This window comes from Schistocerca serialis, chromosome 2 (assembly GCF_023864345.2).
Source record: "Schistocerca serialis cubense isolate TAMUIC-IGC-003099 chromosome 2, iqSchSeri2.2, whole genome shotgun sequence".
NCBI classification, from domain to species: Eukaryota; Metazoa; Arthropoda; class Insecta; order Orthoptera; family Acrididae; genus Schistocerca; species Schistocerca serialis.
In genome coordinates, this window is record NC_064639.1 from 805223166 (window position 1) to 805241030 (window position 17865).

The following is a 17865-nucleotide window of genomic DNA, read 5'->3' on the forward strand; positions in this document are numbered from 1 at the left end:
CCATCACAGGTGGCTCCGGATGCCGGGCTATCCCCAAAAGCTCCCTATTGTCCCGCGTTTCCGGTGACCGCTACCTGCCGCCCACGGCGGCCGGGCGAGCTACGGCCAGCTGCAGACTCATATACCACAATTCTCAACTTCCGTTACTTTTCACCAACGCTCTAAGTTAGCGACTTAATCATGCAGACATGGAGGGCATACTACTCGAGAGTGCCTCATATTTATCGTAATTCAATAGAGTATTCATCTGATGCCCTTGCCACTCCCTTTATTACTAATACTAATGTCGGTAAGCTAATGTGTAAGTACTCATGTCCTGGCACCTTACAACGAAGACGGACTCATTTAGTAGTATCTGCCAACAAACTTCAGTTTATTAAGACTTTTGATTTTTTCCTTTGTTTCTTTGTGTTGTTTAATGCCTGGAGTATTTCCAAATAACGTATTTGCAACATTAATGGTAAAGTAAGATACCATTCTTTTTAATTACATTGTATACTAAAAATTGAGGGCAGTGAATGGTACCATACTAATCAAAATGGATTATTCATCAAGTTACAGATGGCTTAATAATGTGTTGAGATATATGACACAGCAGTAGTAATATGTATCCAATGTAACTCTTTGTCATTAGTTAGAACATACATATCATCTATAATCAATTCCATTCTCTAAATATTTCGTTAGCTTACCTCAGGATTAACTGGTCAAACAGATCAAATACGCCGTAAATGAAATAACGTAACCAGAAGGTTCGAAAAATCGCTCTCGCTAAACTGGGTTTTGTGCCCTTCTCCTTAGCACGGATGAGTTCCTCGTCCCACGACCTGAAACAAAGATTATTAGCGTAATTAACGAAAGTGTTGGTCTTACTGGGTTGTGCATTCACCAAACTTATGATACCTGCAACTGAGTATGTGGCAACATGTAAAGAGAAACTTACTTTTGCAACCTGTCTCCCAGTTTATCTGTGGCATCCCTGTCCAGTCTGTCGAACAGATCGTCTTCCGTCAGGTTTCGTTTCCATACAATTTTCCGCATCCACCTATGAAGAAAATGAAATACTTTCAAATCAATATTTCTTTTAATAATGGTCATGTGAAGAAACGTACAAATATTGGCGAGCTGAAAAGAAATCCGAAGTAGAATGAATAAGTACTATTCTGTAGCAAGTCTCAAGAGTTAACTTCTCAGTCAGTTACAAGTTTGAAACTGAGTGACGTAAACTGGTTGGACGTCTTGCAACATTTTGTTCATCATTCATTACTTGGCTGATAGATGGCTCATGTTTGGACTGCCAAAATTCAGAGAACAGAAGAGATGGCTAATGTCTTTACTAGCATACTACATAACAGACACGCTAACAGAGAGGATGCATTGATACGTGTATGTATACCTAGTCAGCAGTATCAACTTGCTGACTAAGTATTTTGCTTTTTGAATAGAGTTTTGACTACCTGGCATTAACAAATCTCAACTTGGTTAGTAAACACTTTTCGTTGTTGGAACAAGTCACAACTTCGTAGAACAAGTTTCAGCTTGATTAGTCGGCAACTTAAGAGTGGATCTGTCACAATTTTTTGCAACAAGGGTGACTTATGGGGCACTTTGTTACTATTTTTGTAACAGTCGTGATGTCTACAGTTTTTTGTTAGAATTGTATGTGACAGTGATGATTTATGGGGCTACTGTTACTTTTTGTATAACAATAGTTATGTTTCGTGCAATTTATTACAGTTTCATGTAACAGTGGTTATGTATGGGGTATTTTGTTGCAATTTTGTTTGTAGCTTAGGACTACATTTGAGATCCAGTAGCTTGACAACTGCTGGCAGGCTGCAGAAAATACATTGTTAGCTTCCGCCATTAGAATATGTTTTAAGACCCAGTAGCTGACTCCCGTTGTTAGATTGTGGCACGGATTATAGAGGTGGAATGCTATTTGAGATTCCACAGCTGACGCCTACCGTCAGCACATCATTATCCTTGAATGCGAAATAAAACCATATGTTCAAGGTAATAACATTCGCCATGATTAAAAATCTGTGACAGTGACCATGTCATTCGGCCAACACAGCCCCACAATGGCATCTGGAGTAATGGCACTCACTCAGTCTCAGTAGTGTCTGGGATAATGGCGGTCAACATATGGGAAATGACCTACATCACTTCACAATAGTATCTGGGATAATAATTGTCGATTTCATTGGGCACACGACAGCTGTATGTGACACTGTAGAGTTTCCAGCACTGGGAAGGGGGAAACTGATTGCTGCATTGCTTTTCCCTGATCTTCAGACACCGAAACATATAGTACTGATTTTAGATAAACTAATAATGTTTGAAAAATAATCTGACCATCATCGCCACGTTAGTATCATCATGTGTCCACATCATATGGAGCAATTTGTTACAGTTCGTGTAACAGTGGTGATGTAGGGAACATTTTGTCACAGTTTTCCCGTAACAAGCGATTTATGCAGTAATTTGTTATAATTTCTGCTGTAATATGTCGAAGTATTGAGTAGTTCGTTACAATTTTACTATAATATGATGATGATAGTGCAATTTGTTGGAAATTTGCTGTAACCTGTTGATGTTACAATATTCCTATAACAAGGGAAGTTTGTTACAGTTTCGTGTGACAATGGCCATGTATGAGTGAATTTTTTAAAATTTAGCTGTAACATAGAGATTTATGAGACAATTACTTACAGTTTTCCTGTAACGTGATGATGTATGGGGTAATTTGTTACAGTTTTGCTGTAAAATTACAATGTATGGGACAAAGTGTCATTGTGTTAGTATAAGATAAGCATTATTAGCAGAAGGTAACAAATGTTTTGCACATGGGGCTATTGGTTACAACTGTACTGCGATGTATGGGGCAATTTATTGCAGTTTTGTTGTAACAGGGCGATGTATATAGCTATATGTTACAATTTTGCTTAACATGGCGCAGTTTCTTACAATTTTGATGCAACACGTCGATGTATGGGGACCTGATTACAACTCTGGTATAATTCTGCTGTAACAGGAGCATTTTGTTATAATTTTCTGTGACATGATAAAGTATGACGTAATTTGTTACAATGTTGCTATAACGTAATGATATATTCGGTGATTTCTTAGAATTTTGTTGCAGCATACGATGTATTTATATCTACATGGTTATTCGCAATTCACAATTAATAGCCTGGCTGAAGGTTCATCGAACTAACTTCAAGCCTCTACTATAGTCTCTGTATTATACCTGTAGTAACTTCTAAGCTTTCTACCGATAAATCGAAGTCGTTGGCTTGCTTTGCCTACAATATTATCTCTGTGATCGTTCCAATTTAAGTTTTCATAATTGTATTTCCTAAGTATGTAGTTGATTTGTCTGATTTATCGTGTAACTGAAATTTAACAGATTCCTTTTATTATTCATGTGGATGACTTCACAGTTTTGATTATTTAGAGACAATTGCCACTTATTGCATCACACAGACATCTTGTCTAAATCCTTTTGCAATTCGTTTTGATCATCTGGTGACTTTACAAGACTGCAAATGAAAGTATCGTCTGCAATCGATGGGGCTGCGCGGATTGTTTCCCAAATCGTCATTATTCATATAGATTAGGGACAGTAGAGGACCTATAATTCTTCCTTGGCAAATGCCACATATCATTTTTGTTTTACTTAATGACTTTCCATCCATTACTATGAATTGTGACCTTTCTGACAGGAAATCGTGAACCTAGTCACACAAATGAGACGGTATTATGTAGGCACGCAGTTTGATTAGAAGTCACTTGTGAGGAATTGTGGCAAAAGCCTTCTGTAAATCTAATGATATGGAATCAGTTTGAGATCCCCTGTGAATATCAGTCGTTACTTTTTGTGAAAAAAGAGCTAGTTGCATTTCACAAGACTGATGTTTTTGGAATCCATGCTAACTATTTTCAGTTATTTGTTTTTTATATGCAATCTTTATTATGTGATTTAAGCTGCTTCACTACAGCAAGGATATTTACATATTTACTTCTTAGCTACTCAGGTTGGCAGCTGTTCTTGATTCAAACACTGGAATGTTTCCTTTGTCTTGTTCAGTGAAGGAATTTTGGAAAGCTGTGTTTAGCAACTCTGCTTTAGTTGCATTGTTGTCAGTAACATTTCTGTTTTTACCGTATACTGAAGGTATTGACTGTTTATTGCTGCTGGTGTACTTAACAGATAACCAGATTCCCTTTGCAGTATGGAGCAGTGTGTTTAAATTTTGATATTTCAGGACCATTCTGCTACAGTTTGTATAATATTGGTGGTGCAAGACTTAATTTCTTACAATTTTGCTGTAATATGGCGGTGTATTTGGGCTAAATATCATGTAGTCTCCACTGTGTGATGGCACAAATTGACATTATCACCAGAAGAAGAAAGTTTTTTGTACTGCATGACCCTATCACGGGAGTCACTGTAATGTTCGGTTGACTTTGATATCTGTTGTAGCCAAACTAAGATAAAATGTTTGACCAGTAATACAGGCGATTTAGACATGGCAAAAGCATTGTCTACTTTGGTACAAAGATTAAACTATTCCAATTGAGATAATATGTTTTGAGCTATAAATTTCATTGTTTTTATTGTGATTTATGCCCATTTTGTCGTATCTGAATTTCCATAGCAGAAAGAATATGCCATGCATCATGCAATAGCAAATGTTTCAAATGGCTCTGAGCATTATGGGACTTAACTTCTGAGGTCATCAGTCCCCGAGAACTTAGAACTACTTAAGCCTAACTAACCTAAGGACATCACACACATCCATGCCCGAGGCAGGATTCGAACCTGGGACCGTAGCGGCCACGCGGCTCCAGACTGTAGGGCCTAGAACCGCACGGCCACTCCGACCGGCATGCAATAGCTTCCAGAGTAAAGCCTGAGCTGCTTGCTGACAAACACATGCAAAGTATGATACGATATTGCAGTACCTGTGTTGTTCATAATTATGCTGCAAGTTACTTCATGCATATCTGAAAAAACAGGCAATGTGGCGACTACAGTTGGTATGAAGGGCATGCAATGTATACGTAGATGCGAGTGTGGACAACCGCTAGCTGCATCATGGAATTACACCGATGAAAATTCCAGGACTCTAACGCAGATTTCCCACTTTATGCGAGTCCCGGTCGGGCATCAATTTTCATAGTTGTCTTTTCATCATACAGCTGACGCTTCTCCATATTCACAACTGCGAATACGTTTCGTACACATGCAGAAGTTGTGAAATGTATTTCATGTTTCTAAGAAGTCAGACAAGTCCAGACTTGATAAAGTTGCTGATGAAGCATCACGCTGGTCTGCCTGCCTCCATCTGCCATAGTTAACTGGCTGTTTTGTTTACACGAATCAGCGACCATCTTATAAATCTCAAAAATATTTATTTTGAGAATGATAAGATGGTTGTTCTGACATTGCTCTTTCAATTGCACAATTCAGGTCAATCAGAAACTTTTGAACGTGATCCCGATTTATACAAAATTCAGATTGGTTGGATACTTTAGAATATGATCCACATGGCAGCTAAACGCTAATTGACTGTTTCGTTTTAAAGGTCTTTGAAATACATTAGTCATTGGCTGTTTCATGTAAATGGCTAGTAAAACACTGGGCTGTGTGTGTGTGTCTGTGTGTACGTGTGTGTGTGTGTGTGTGAGCGAGAGAGAGAGGGGGGGGGGCGGAGGGAGAGAGGGAGGGAGGTTTTTTGTTGATAAAATTGTATGTCAGGTTGCCTTTAGCACAGCTTCTTGCCCCTACATGTAGGCAAACTGAGCGTATGACCATGTAATTTGCACTGACGCTGTATGACCTTCAGTCACGTGTCTGAGGTAGATTTTGTTGGATAGTAATTTGTTATACTACTTATGCCAATAATAAGTATAGAAAAAAGCCAGGGTTTAAAGAGCCGTCAGTATGTTCTGACAGACACATTTCTGCTTGTCATAATATGGATGTTTGGTATGTTCTTATGCTTAGCAGCATGGTTATTGCATTTGTCTTTTTGTTATTGCTGGAGACGGATTTTCGAATATTGTGACTCAATTCGGCTTGCGAATTCGTGTCAGTACTGAAGACCTACATGTACCCTTCACTCTGCAGCGGAGTGTGTGCTATTTTTAAACTTCGTGGCAGATTAAAATTGTGCGTGGTATCAGAACAGGGACTAGAAAACTTCTATTCTGTAGTCAATGCTCTAGAGTGAGCTATCGAGGCACGACTCAGAACGAGTTCTCGCACCTCACAGGTTTCCTTCCGCCAGTATTTCCCTTCTACCTTCCAAATTTCGTGAATCGTGCCTTGATAGCACAGTCGGAAAGAGCGCTGCCGGTGAAACGCAAGTTTTGGGTTTGAGTCCCAATCTGTCACACAGTTTTAATTTTCCAACAAGTTTCACTAATTACGATGTTGTACCAGCAAGCCACTGTTTCTTATAAGTGTCATTTTTATCAGTAGTAAAGCTGTACTTTCTGCTTCTACTGCACTCTGGATTCGTCCACGCTTAAATTTAGGAAAGTCGGAAGCAATCATCATCTACGGCGAGGCAGGTAATGCAACAATCATAAGCATTTTAAGAAGCTGATCTGTAGCGGAGACACATATAGCACCAGGGACGAGGTTGCCTGACGATGGGTAAGTGTCACGGTCTGATGACAAGTTTTCTATTTCACAGCATACTCTAAAACGCGTACAGGTACAGCAGTACTAGAGAGCATCCGTGGGACAGTTGGATTTACGACTTTGCGAAAATTTCAATACACAGACGGGCTGTATCACATAAATACAAATTTAAAGGATGCAAATAATATTGTACCACAACGTAATTATGAAAGATGACTGACTCACATATGTGACAGGAAAAATCAGTGTTAACGCTAGGCGCACCAAGGAAAGACCATCAAACCAAGTGCAAACGCGAAAACAAGTTATGGCAAGCTTCTTCGAGCTAGTGTGACTTCGAAAACAGCAGAATTCGCTCTAATTATCTGCTTTGAATTTCGTTGTCTCGCAGTCAGAAGATCAGTCACAATGGTTTAGACCAGCCGCTTTTTGCGTGGCTGCAGCTGAATCAAAGAGAGTCCGAAGGATTGACCTGGCCTTATAACAGTGGCCAAGACGCCGTGCAATGTTGATACTGTGGCTAAGCTGAAAGCAAGGATAAATTACAGTCGAGATATTTCCCGAGGACATTCATTTCTACTGTTGCGCGAGAGAAAGCAATTATCACTGTACTGGAAGCTGTGCGTGACGAAACCTCCATTATTCTTATACACGTTTCGCGAAAGGCCTTTCATCATTGGTATTACTTGTGTCATCGGTCAAAATTAAAGCCACGTTTTAGGAATATTATAATAGCAGAATTTCGATTAATTCGTTTTCTTGAATCTTAACGCGCGCAGCAACCAGTCAGTAAATGGACACATGTTCTGGCTCCATGGACGTCCTTGCGTCCGATATTCCTTCTTTGTATTCTCTTATGCTCATTCTCAATGTGTTTTTCAATGCCTTTTTATAATTAAAATCTGTGTAAGAGTTTGTATGGCTTGTACTTTCATGAACACGTGGTCACACGTTCTGTGCTTTTAATATTTGGCCACGTATGTGCTTACATTTTGGTTGGCACCCTCACTACATTTGCTTCTTCTGTCTGAATATACTGATATTCACAATTGTTGTTACAGATTTTATACACCTTCTCTATAAGCTTCCGTAATCCTTAGTCTACGTGTCCCATGTTCACAACCTCGCCTTTTTGTAACAGACTGAGCTATGTACATTGCACACACAGGTGCAAAAAAGAGGTACATTCGCCGCTGCAGGAGTCTACAATATACAGGACCGATGCACAGAGAGAGTCCGAACAAAATAATCAAAATTCTAAATATGATTAAATTGGACTACAGAGACAGAAGAATAAGAAGAACTATGTAGGATATTCCATAAATAATGTCGCTATTTGGAACAAACGCTACTGAAAAACTGTTCAGCTGAAGATAAAATAACCAACTTTTGTTTAATGAGTAGCATAGGGCCCCGACATGCGCAAAAGAGCTGCTCTGTGGAGTGCAGCCACTTCGACTGACGTGCCAGAACGATGTTGCGGTGCAACACAAGGCACAGTGCTGAGTTTAAATCATTTGTTAGCGTGCAGCGTAGCTTTCGAGAGACTTATCCAGGACAAAATGCATCTAGTGACAAAGATATTCGCTGATGGTTCAATCACTTTCGAGATACAAGAAGTGGATTTAAAGCACATTCACTGGGCCTACCGAGAACAAGTGAAGACGAAGTTGAAGAAATCGGGCAGTCTTGTATCAGAAACCCGAAAAAACATCTTGCCCGACCAATGGCAACACACTTCAACGTCATGCATAAAAGGTTAGGCTGCATGCCTACAGAATTCAGGTTAGACAAAAGATAAAACAGAGCGCTAGCCCTAAGCATACGAACTTTGCCAGTTTAATGCTAAATGAAACTGATGACAAACCAAATTTTCTGAAACAAGTGCTATTTTCAGAGGAAGCCAAACTCCATACAAATTTTAGGATATGGGTTCCGCCTTTTTGTAAGCACACTGTTTTTTTTTTTACTACACACATTTCAGTACCTCTGTGCTATCATCAGTGGGTTTTGTTTTGGAAAACTGTAAAAAGTGAACATATTTAGTTTTTCACTGCTCTAACAAAGTGAGGCCTAAAGAAAGTGTTTTTCGTATTGTTTCTTACCAGGATTTTACATTACATGGTTTTGCAGGACAAACTGTAGGGTGTCCTGCACTGATAGCTTGTCATCTTTAAACCAAACCACGTGAATGTGAATTTCATTGGCGAGGTAACACATCTCTTGATTTTTAAAAATCGTGATTTTGTCTTGTCAAAATCTATTACGTATATATTTGTTACTACTCATATTTTTTATGACTGGTCCTTCTCCTTTTGCGTTTTGAGGGCTCTGCATATATGTATTAAGGTACTTAGTGTAATTTCATTCTTTACAAACGCCTTCTTACTTCACAAACCGCGAAACAACGGCAAATGTAAATCCGGATGCCGCCCAACACGAGTCAAGATCTTGACTACCTCGCCTCCTCACTCTTCGCTCCTCATAGAATTCGCACTCAAGTAAATCGGAAATTTGTGATAAGTTCCTATGGGACCAAACTGCTGATGTCATCAAAAAAATGGTTCAAATGGCTCTGAGCACTATGGGACTTAACTACTGTGGTCATCAGTCCCCTAGAACTTAGAACTACTTAAACCTAACTAACCTAAGGACACCGAACACATCCATGCCCGAGGCAGGATTCGAACCTGCGACCGTAGCAGTCGCGCGGTTCCGGACTGCGCGCCTAGAACCGCTAGACCACCGCGGCCGGCGCTGATGTCAACGGCCTCTAGGCTTACAGACTACTTAATCGAACTTAAACTAACTTATGCTAAGGACACACAACCATGCCTGAGGGAGGACTCGAACCTCCGACGGGGGAGCCGGGTGAACCGTGGTAAGGCGCCTAAGACCATGCGGCTACCCCGCGCTGCCGCGGTCAAGTCGCAAATAAGTAATGAGGAGACTGTACGTAGCATGACTGGGGAGCAAACACAGAAACACAGATACATCGTCCGCTATTTGCAGATGATATTGTGATATTGTCGGAATCACGAGAAGAGGCGACTAATCAAACTACCCAGCTGCAGAGATAAGTGGCTCAAGTGGGTCTACAGGTCTGTGTCGTGAAATCACAGCATATAAAGAACATCAATACATTAACAGGAAGAGAGATTCAGAAAGTAAACAGATTAAATTTGTTCGTAAAAGCGTGAATAGAAACCGGTATGTTCGATGCCGCTTATACGCAGCAGAAACTCTGAACGTTGTAATAATAGGATCACAAAAGCTGAGGAACGATGGAGCCTCATGGTATTCGGAACTCGAAGGACAAGAAACGCTCAGTATGGAAGACGAGCGGACAACGGATAGTAAACCCTGACCGAGATGGTTTCGGAATCCGCCAGGAAGAGAAGGGTTATGCTATTTGGACTCATTCTTAGAATGGACCATAGTAAGTTGAAAGGCCAAATTCTGCTGTTTCTTCAGAACAAGAAAATCAAAATACGATGGCACCAAGAAGTGCAAAGAAATCTTGACAAAATGGGAAAAAAGGAGACAGAGATTTACAATAGAGTGACTTTCAAACAAAAAAAAAACAGGCTGTTCTAGTTTTCCAGGGCAGAAATAAAACGAGCAAAGAATGTTGTGATATATGAGAATGAAAGAATACTGATAAGGGTGAAGACTAGAAGAAACAAAGCTACAACGATTTAATGTGAACCTCCGTTGGTCAAAACGAAATGAAGAAGAGAAAAAGAAGCATTGTTCACATCTTTGCAATTTGTCACCAGAGTGTGAAAGTCACTGTCGTATTATGATCAACAGACTGCGCCTGAGTTTCTTAAATGTTCGAGAAACTGGTTCTCTGAAAAGAATCTCAGAATATAGTTCTAGTCCCTGTATTTATAGGGAACAACGAGAACGTCAATGAATTTACAAAATTTCGGATTAATGCATATAGGTACAGGTAATTGTACTTTCCAAATATTGTCATCGAATGGAAGAAAAATGAGAGTAATGTCTGAAGTATGTACATCATATACAGTCTTCCATATCGCTTATGTTGACACTCGCGACTAAAATGTCTATTTTAAGGTAGTCATAGCTGCTGCTCTTGGGAAAATGAAGCGTCAGATCTACTAATAATTAAATGGCAAAATACATCGACTGTTTTACAGTAGTGTTATTTTATCAATGTCAGATCGGCAATTGGCGAATAGAGTACAGAATATTAAATTTAACTGTATGTATAGTTTCAAAATTTTAACATCAGTCACCACGGCTTCGCAAGCCTGTGTCGCTACATCCATTGATTCTGGAACGTCATGGATGTCAAACTGCAGTCAGGTATGTGATGGATAAAATAACGGGATAATACGAAGTAATATTAGAGTATATAGCCTCGGCTTTGCAGATGACCTGGCGGTTTTAACTAGGGATATTACCGCAGCTCAAAAACAAATTTAAATTGTTAAAGAAGTTGCGGAAAATGTAGGACTACTAATATCATTCGAAAAAATGGAATATATGACATGCAACAAACAAGCACCAAAGTTTTTGAACACGAAATATGGAAAAATAAAAACGATTTCTCAGTTTAAATACTTGGGGGTAATCATGCAGGAAAATGGTCTGGAAAAAGCTGCAAACGAAGTCCGCTGTCAATAAATCGCAACTGCCTTAAGATTAACACAAAATATTTATGATAAAAAAATGGCTTTCTAAATTCAGTAAACTTAGCCATTACAGCACTGTAATCGAACCTGGATGTCTTTATGGAGCAGAAACTTTAATTTTAAATAAAAAGAGGGATATTTAAGAATTTCAAAAGAAGGAAAGAACTACTATTAAGAAAATATTAGGCTCCAAAATTAGTGATGGAGTAACTTATAGGCTGAGAAGTAATAAGGAAAGAAAGAACACACAGCCATGAGAAAACGTAGACTTAAATTTTATTGGCACGTTAAAAGAATGGCACCCACTAGGTTGAAAAAACAAATAGTAGAGTTCTACGAAAACAGCAGTAATGTCAAAGCTGAGCCAATTAAATGGATCGCTGTGATTAAGAAGGATCTTAAGGTACCCGATATAACTCAGGCAGACGTTACAGACAGAAAAACATTCAGAAAAAAATGATTGGAAGGTTGGTCAGAGGGAAATAAGAAAACGGACTGGAACACCGTGGTCTGATGAAAGAAAGGGACTTCATTGTGAAAGGATGAAACAAATTTGGACACAAAGTAACACCAACCAACAAAAGCGACATTGATTGACTATACCTCGTGTGGTCTTATTGGGCCCATACGTGAATGATAATAAATAATAATAGGAAGTTATCAGTGAAAATATTGTCCCCACCATATTCTATCAAAATAAATATGTGATGTGTATGTATGTGAAAGAATTTACCAGGGAGATAACATTCGCGGACATCTTCGTATTTTTTCGGTACTTTATCCATCAAATACTTAACTGCATTTTGACAGCTATGAGATTACGTAGTCCGGTGAGGAAACGTCGTTTACTCAGTGCATATAAGATGTTTCAGATAAGGCGTTTTTCTCTTCGACTTGCAAAATAATAAGGGAAAGAATTATTTTTTTTTAGGTAGGTAAACGTAAGATACAGTCACTCTTCATGCCGTTAGCATTTTTTATGTGGTTGATTCTCAGAGGTTGCAGCAACGTTTCTTTAGATGTCCCCACAAAAAAAAAAAAAAATTATCCGGTGTTAAATATGGCAAATATATGGGCCTTTCCTGAAGACTAAGGCGTCATAATAACCTTCGTGCACAAAATCACAGGCAGGACGAGCTGGGCACCCACCATACTACAGCTATATACGGCCTGTAATGTCTAGACTGACATCTGCAAAAAGAGCACCTAGAATATCGACAATAAAAGCTCGAGATATGTCACCTGTCAGACAGAGTACATGCGAAGTAGAGTGGGCCAGAGATTACCTCTGTGGATCACCTCCTTTGACAATCGACATGACATACCAGCTATGATTTTCTGCGATCCATTGATAGTGACCGGGCCAAATAACTCACGAAATAAGCATCAAACGAAAAAATTACAAAGAACGAAACTCGTTTAGCTTGAAGGGGGAAACCAGATGGCCTAGTACACTGGACTCGCATTCGGGAGGACGTTGGTTGAATGGCTCAGAGCGCTATGGGACTCAACTGCTGTGGTCATAAGTCGCCTAGAACTTAGAACTCCTTAAACCTAACTAACCTAGGGACATCACACACATCCATTCCCGAGGCAGGATTCGAACCTGCGACCGTAGTGGTCGTGCGGTTCCAGACTGTAGCGCCTTTAACCGCTCGGCCACTCCGGCCGGCACGTTGGTTGAATCCCGCGTCCGGCCATCCTGATTTAGGTTTTCCGCGATTTCCCTAAATCGCTTCAGGCAAATGCCGGGATGGTTCCTTTGAAAGGTCACGGCCGACATCCTTCCCCATCCTTCCCTAATCCGATGAGACCGATGACCTCGCTGTCTGGTCTCCTCCCTCCAAACAAACCAACCCCAACCCAGATGGCCTATGGTTGGCCCGCTAGATGGCGCTGCCATAGGTCAAACGGATATCAACTGCGCCTTTTTTTAATAGGAACCCCCATTTTATTACGTATTCGTGTAGTAAGTAAAGAAATATGAGTGTTTTAGTTGGACCACTTTTTTCGCTTTGTGATAGATGGCGCTGTAATAGTCACAAACTTATAAGTACGTGGTATCACGTAACATTCCGCCAGTGCGGACGGTATTTGCTTCGTGACACATTACCCGTGTTAAAATGGACCGTTTACCAATTGCGGAAAAGGTCGATATCGTGTTGACGTATGGCTATTGTGATCAAAATGCCCAACGGGCGGCGGGTCAGGGATTTTCTCTGCCTCGTGATGACTGGGTGTTGTGTGATGTCCTTAGGTTAGTTAGGTATAAGTAGTTCTAAGTTCTAGGGGACTGATGACCATAGATGTTAAGTCCCATAGTGCTCAGAGCCATTTGAACCATTTGAACCCAACGGGCGTGTACTATGAATGCTGGTCGGTATCCTGGACGACATCATCCAAGTGTCCGGACCGTTCGTCGGATAGTTACGTTATTTAAGGAAACAGGAAGTGTTCAGCCACATGTGAAACGTCAACCACGACCTGCAACAAATGATGATGTCCAAGTAGGTGTTTTAGCTGCTGTCGCGGCTAATCCGCACATCGGTAGCAGACAACTTGCGCGAGAATCGGGAATCTCAAAAACGTCGGTGTTGAGAATGCTACATCAACATCGATTGCACCCGTACCATATTTCTATGCACCAGGAATTTGCATGGTGACGACTTTGAACGTCGTGTACAGTTCTGCCACTGGGCGCAAGAGAAATTACGGGACGATGACAAATTTTTTGCACGCGTTCTATTTAGCGACGAAGCGTCATTCACCAACAGCGATAACGTAAACCGGCATAATATGCACTCTTGGGTAACGGAAAATCCACGATGGCTGCGACAAGTGGGACATCAGCGACCATAGCGGGTTAATTTATGGTGTGGCATTATGGGAGGAAAGATAATTGGCCCCAATTTTATCGATGGCAATCTAAATGGTGCAATGTATGCTGATTTCCTACGTAATGTTCTATCGATGTTACTACAAAATGTTTCACTGCATGACAGAATGGCGATGTACTTCCAACATGATGGATGTCCGGCACAAAGCTCGCATGTGGTTGAAACGGTATTGAATAGAATATTTCATGACAGGTAGATTGGTCGTCGAAGCACCATACCATGGCCCGCTCGTTCACCGGATCTGACGTCCCCGGATTTCTTTCTGTGGGGAAAGTTGAAGGATATTTGCTATCGTGATCCACCGACAACGCCTGACAACATGCGTCAGCGCATTGTCAATGCATGTGCGAACATTACGGAAGGCGGAGTACTCGCTGTTGAGAGGAATGTCGTTACACGTATGTCCAAATGCACTGAGGTTGACGGACATCATTTTGAGTATTAATTGCATTAATGTGGTATTTACAGGTAATCACGCTGTAGCAGCATGCGTTCTCAGAAATGATAAGTTCACAAAGGTACATGTATAACATTGGAACAACAGAAATAAAATGATCAAACATACCTACGTTCTGTATTTTAATTTACAAAACCTACCTGTTACCAACTGTTCGTCTAAAATTGTGAGCCATATGTTGGTGACTATTACAGCGCCATCTGTCACAAAGCGAAAAAAGTGGTCCAACTAAAACATTCATATTTCTTTACGTACTACACGAATATGTAATAAAAATGGGGGTTCCTATTTTAAAAAACGCAGTTGATATCTGTTGGACATATGGCAGCGCCATCTAGCGGGTCAACCATAGCGCTATCTGGTTTCCCCCTTCAAGCTAGACAAGTTTCGTTCTTTGTAGTTTATTCGTTTGACGCTTATTTCGTGAGATATTTGTCCCGGTCACGATCAATGCACCACTCTGTATATTATGACAGTTGACACCACCATAATTCGTGAATGTTCAGCAGAGAGCGTAACACTTTGTCAGACGCACAAAGCGAAATTATTCACGACCTGTTCGCAGAAAGTAACTATCCTATTGAAATTCTTCCCATGAAGCTCCTGTGTGAGAGTCAGGTGGTACGGGCGAAACTTGTGATCCTGTACTATCCATCACACATATGTAAAGCTGATACTACTGCCTGTAGTAACTTCTCTTTAAGTGAGGATCGTGGGGAATTGCAGCTGTAACAAACACTTCCATATCCTTTCTTCTTATTCATCGTCGTCTGTTACCGCCATACCTTCTCAGACTACTATGTCTCGAAGTCTTTATTCGGTTCGTAAGAGCGTGATGGCTGATGGAATTCTTCGACCACAGTATCTCGCGGAATAAGGCATGCCTACCTCGTTGTTTGTATCGTGTCGGCAATCTCGGAGCACCAGCAAAACGTCAGCGTTCTCTCTATATGTATATGCCATCTTTATTTTGTGATAGACCGAAACTCGTTTCTTTGTGCACTCAGATCTGCCCTGCATACGGCAGTTTAAGGATATACTCTACAATCTAACCGAACGTGGCGCATCGACAAAGCTTGTCGCTCTGTGACAACAGCAGTTTTACATCTCGTCCACAAGTCACTTAGTAGCTTTACTGAGTTGTGTAGGAGTATTCGGATTTGAACACCTCACTTAAATGAACATTTCGCCACCGGAACATCCACTTGAATGTAGCCGATTACTGGTGAAATGTTGCATCTACCCATAAAACTGATCGTTTGTAGTTCCCTAATAAAAATCTATAGAAAGTTGATTTAAATTGATTTGTACAAGGCAGGTCTAAATACATGATCTACAAGAAGGAAAAATTATATTCTATCTAAAAAAAAATAACTGACTGCTGAAATCAGTTGTAACGCGCATTGCGATTCCAGTAGTGCGTTATACGGGGTTCCTCATTGTCCGAGTGACAGCGTATAATAAAATTTGTTACATGTTTCAAAGAAGTGGAAAGAATCAAGCGTCGATAAATCCTACAAAAGTGTAAAGCACATAGTTTAGAATATTAATTACTTACCAAACGAAGAGCTTGGAAATGGGATTCGCCGAAGCCTTTGGATTCGGGTTTGACTTGTAGACCTTAGAATCCATGGCGCCGGTCTTGCTCCGTTTCGTGCCTTCGTTGATCTCGTCGCAGAATTTACATCCAGCCTGCAAGCAGTACTCCCTTTATAACGCGTGTTGTCCAGGCACTAGCTGTTCACCACTGTAGATATGATACAGAGTAAGACTGCAGGAATACACACTTAATATAGAAAAGTTGCACTACCTCCCGGCGAGGTTTCGAGTTGTGTCGTCACGCTCTCTTAAGAACCCACGTTCTTATCAAACTGCCAGAGCCAGTAGTGGAGCACTATTTCGGTTGCGACGTCACCTGTTTGCGGAGATTTGTTGACGAAGTCATACATAATCGTGTGCTAGCATTTCTGCTTCTGGTGCTTACTACTGTTCCGCACCTTGTACCGTGTCGAAGCCTAGTGCAAATGTTTACGTAAGACGGCGGACGGAGCTCTTTATTCACAGATTTTCAGTACGTGATAAAGGGGCAAAGGAAAATCATGAAAGATGTGAACGGATTTATGTGCTTGCCGCTTATTGGAAATAGTTTAAGTAATTCAGAATAATGATCATGATACTGCAGTCTACATATTCTGTGATGAAATTTGCTAAATGGAATTTGCTAGAGTTTGGAAGCGACAGTACAGATTACAATATTAAACGGAAACCGGAATTTCGTTTTCCACAGTTGACTCATGTGTATGCTCTGAAAAAAGTAGCACAATATGAACTGCTTGAGGAGCTACCGAAGGATATAAAATGTCAAATTTGGATAAGAAATGGGTTTAAAAATGATTGATGTCATCTTAATGCTTTTTACAGTCGCTTCTTGATTGTGAAATTTTATATTTAAGGATGAAAGGAAACAAAATATCTTTTCTTACACTAATATTTGTTTGTTATTAAATCAGTTTTCGGCTTATTTGGCCACTTTCAGGTGAGAAATTACTAGGTTCCACAAAAGATAATGGGCAAGACATCAGATGGGAATCCCTTACACTTGTTCCTCCTTTCGTATCATAATTCAGTTCTTAATTAAAAATAAACAGTGGATTGTGTGATCGGAAATGAGTTGTATGCACTCGTATGAAATGTCTGAAACTGTTATTCACCTGACGTAAACCATATTATAGCGTTTATGTTAACATAACTTTAGTGTAACATGTCGTTTAACTAGATACGCATTCGGGAGGACGACGGTTCAATCCCGCGTCCGGCCATCCTGATTTAGGTTTTCCGTGATTTCACTAAATCGGTCCAGGCAAATGCCGGGTTGGTTCCTTCCAAAGGGCACGGCCGACTTCCTTCCCCGTCCTTTCCTAATCCGATGAGACCGATGACCTCGCTGTCTGGTCTCCTTCCCCGAAACAACCAACCAACCAACTAGATAAATCGGTCTGCCGAAACGGGGCTTGAGCCAAGGCTGTGGCCCATGATGGATATAGAACCAAGTGTGGCATGCGGTATTAACATGTCAGGGGGTTACACAACACTGTGCAATCCTCTGCAGAGCAAAACGTCTGTATCCACGTGATTACTCTGCTGCTCACACTTAAGTTTTTGGCAGAAGGTTCGTAGAATCACTTACGG

At 40.5% G+C, this 17865-nt stretch overlaps 1 protein-coding gene across 1 annotated transcript in view; it reads right to left on the reverse strand.

Annotated features, from left to right (window-relative positions):
• LOC126456436 (ATP-binding cassette sub-family C member 4-like) overlaps window positions 1–16324 on the reverse strand; it is a 130218-nt gene extending 113894 nt beyond the window's left edge. The window contains exons 1-3 of the mRNA XM_050092186.1: window positions 16235–16324; window positions 944–1045; window positions 693–827 (exon numbers count right to left, since the gene is read on the reverse strand). Of these exons, the coding sequence (XP_049948143.1) occupies window positions 693–827; window positions 944–1045; window positions 16235–16308 (311 nt within the window). The 5' untranslated portion in view covers window positions 16309–16324. The remainder of the gene's footprint in view (window positions 1–692; window positions 828–943; window positions 1046–16234) is intronic.
• Window positions 16325–17865: the final 1541 nt, after the last annotated feature.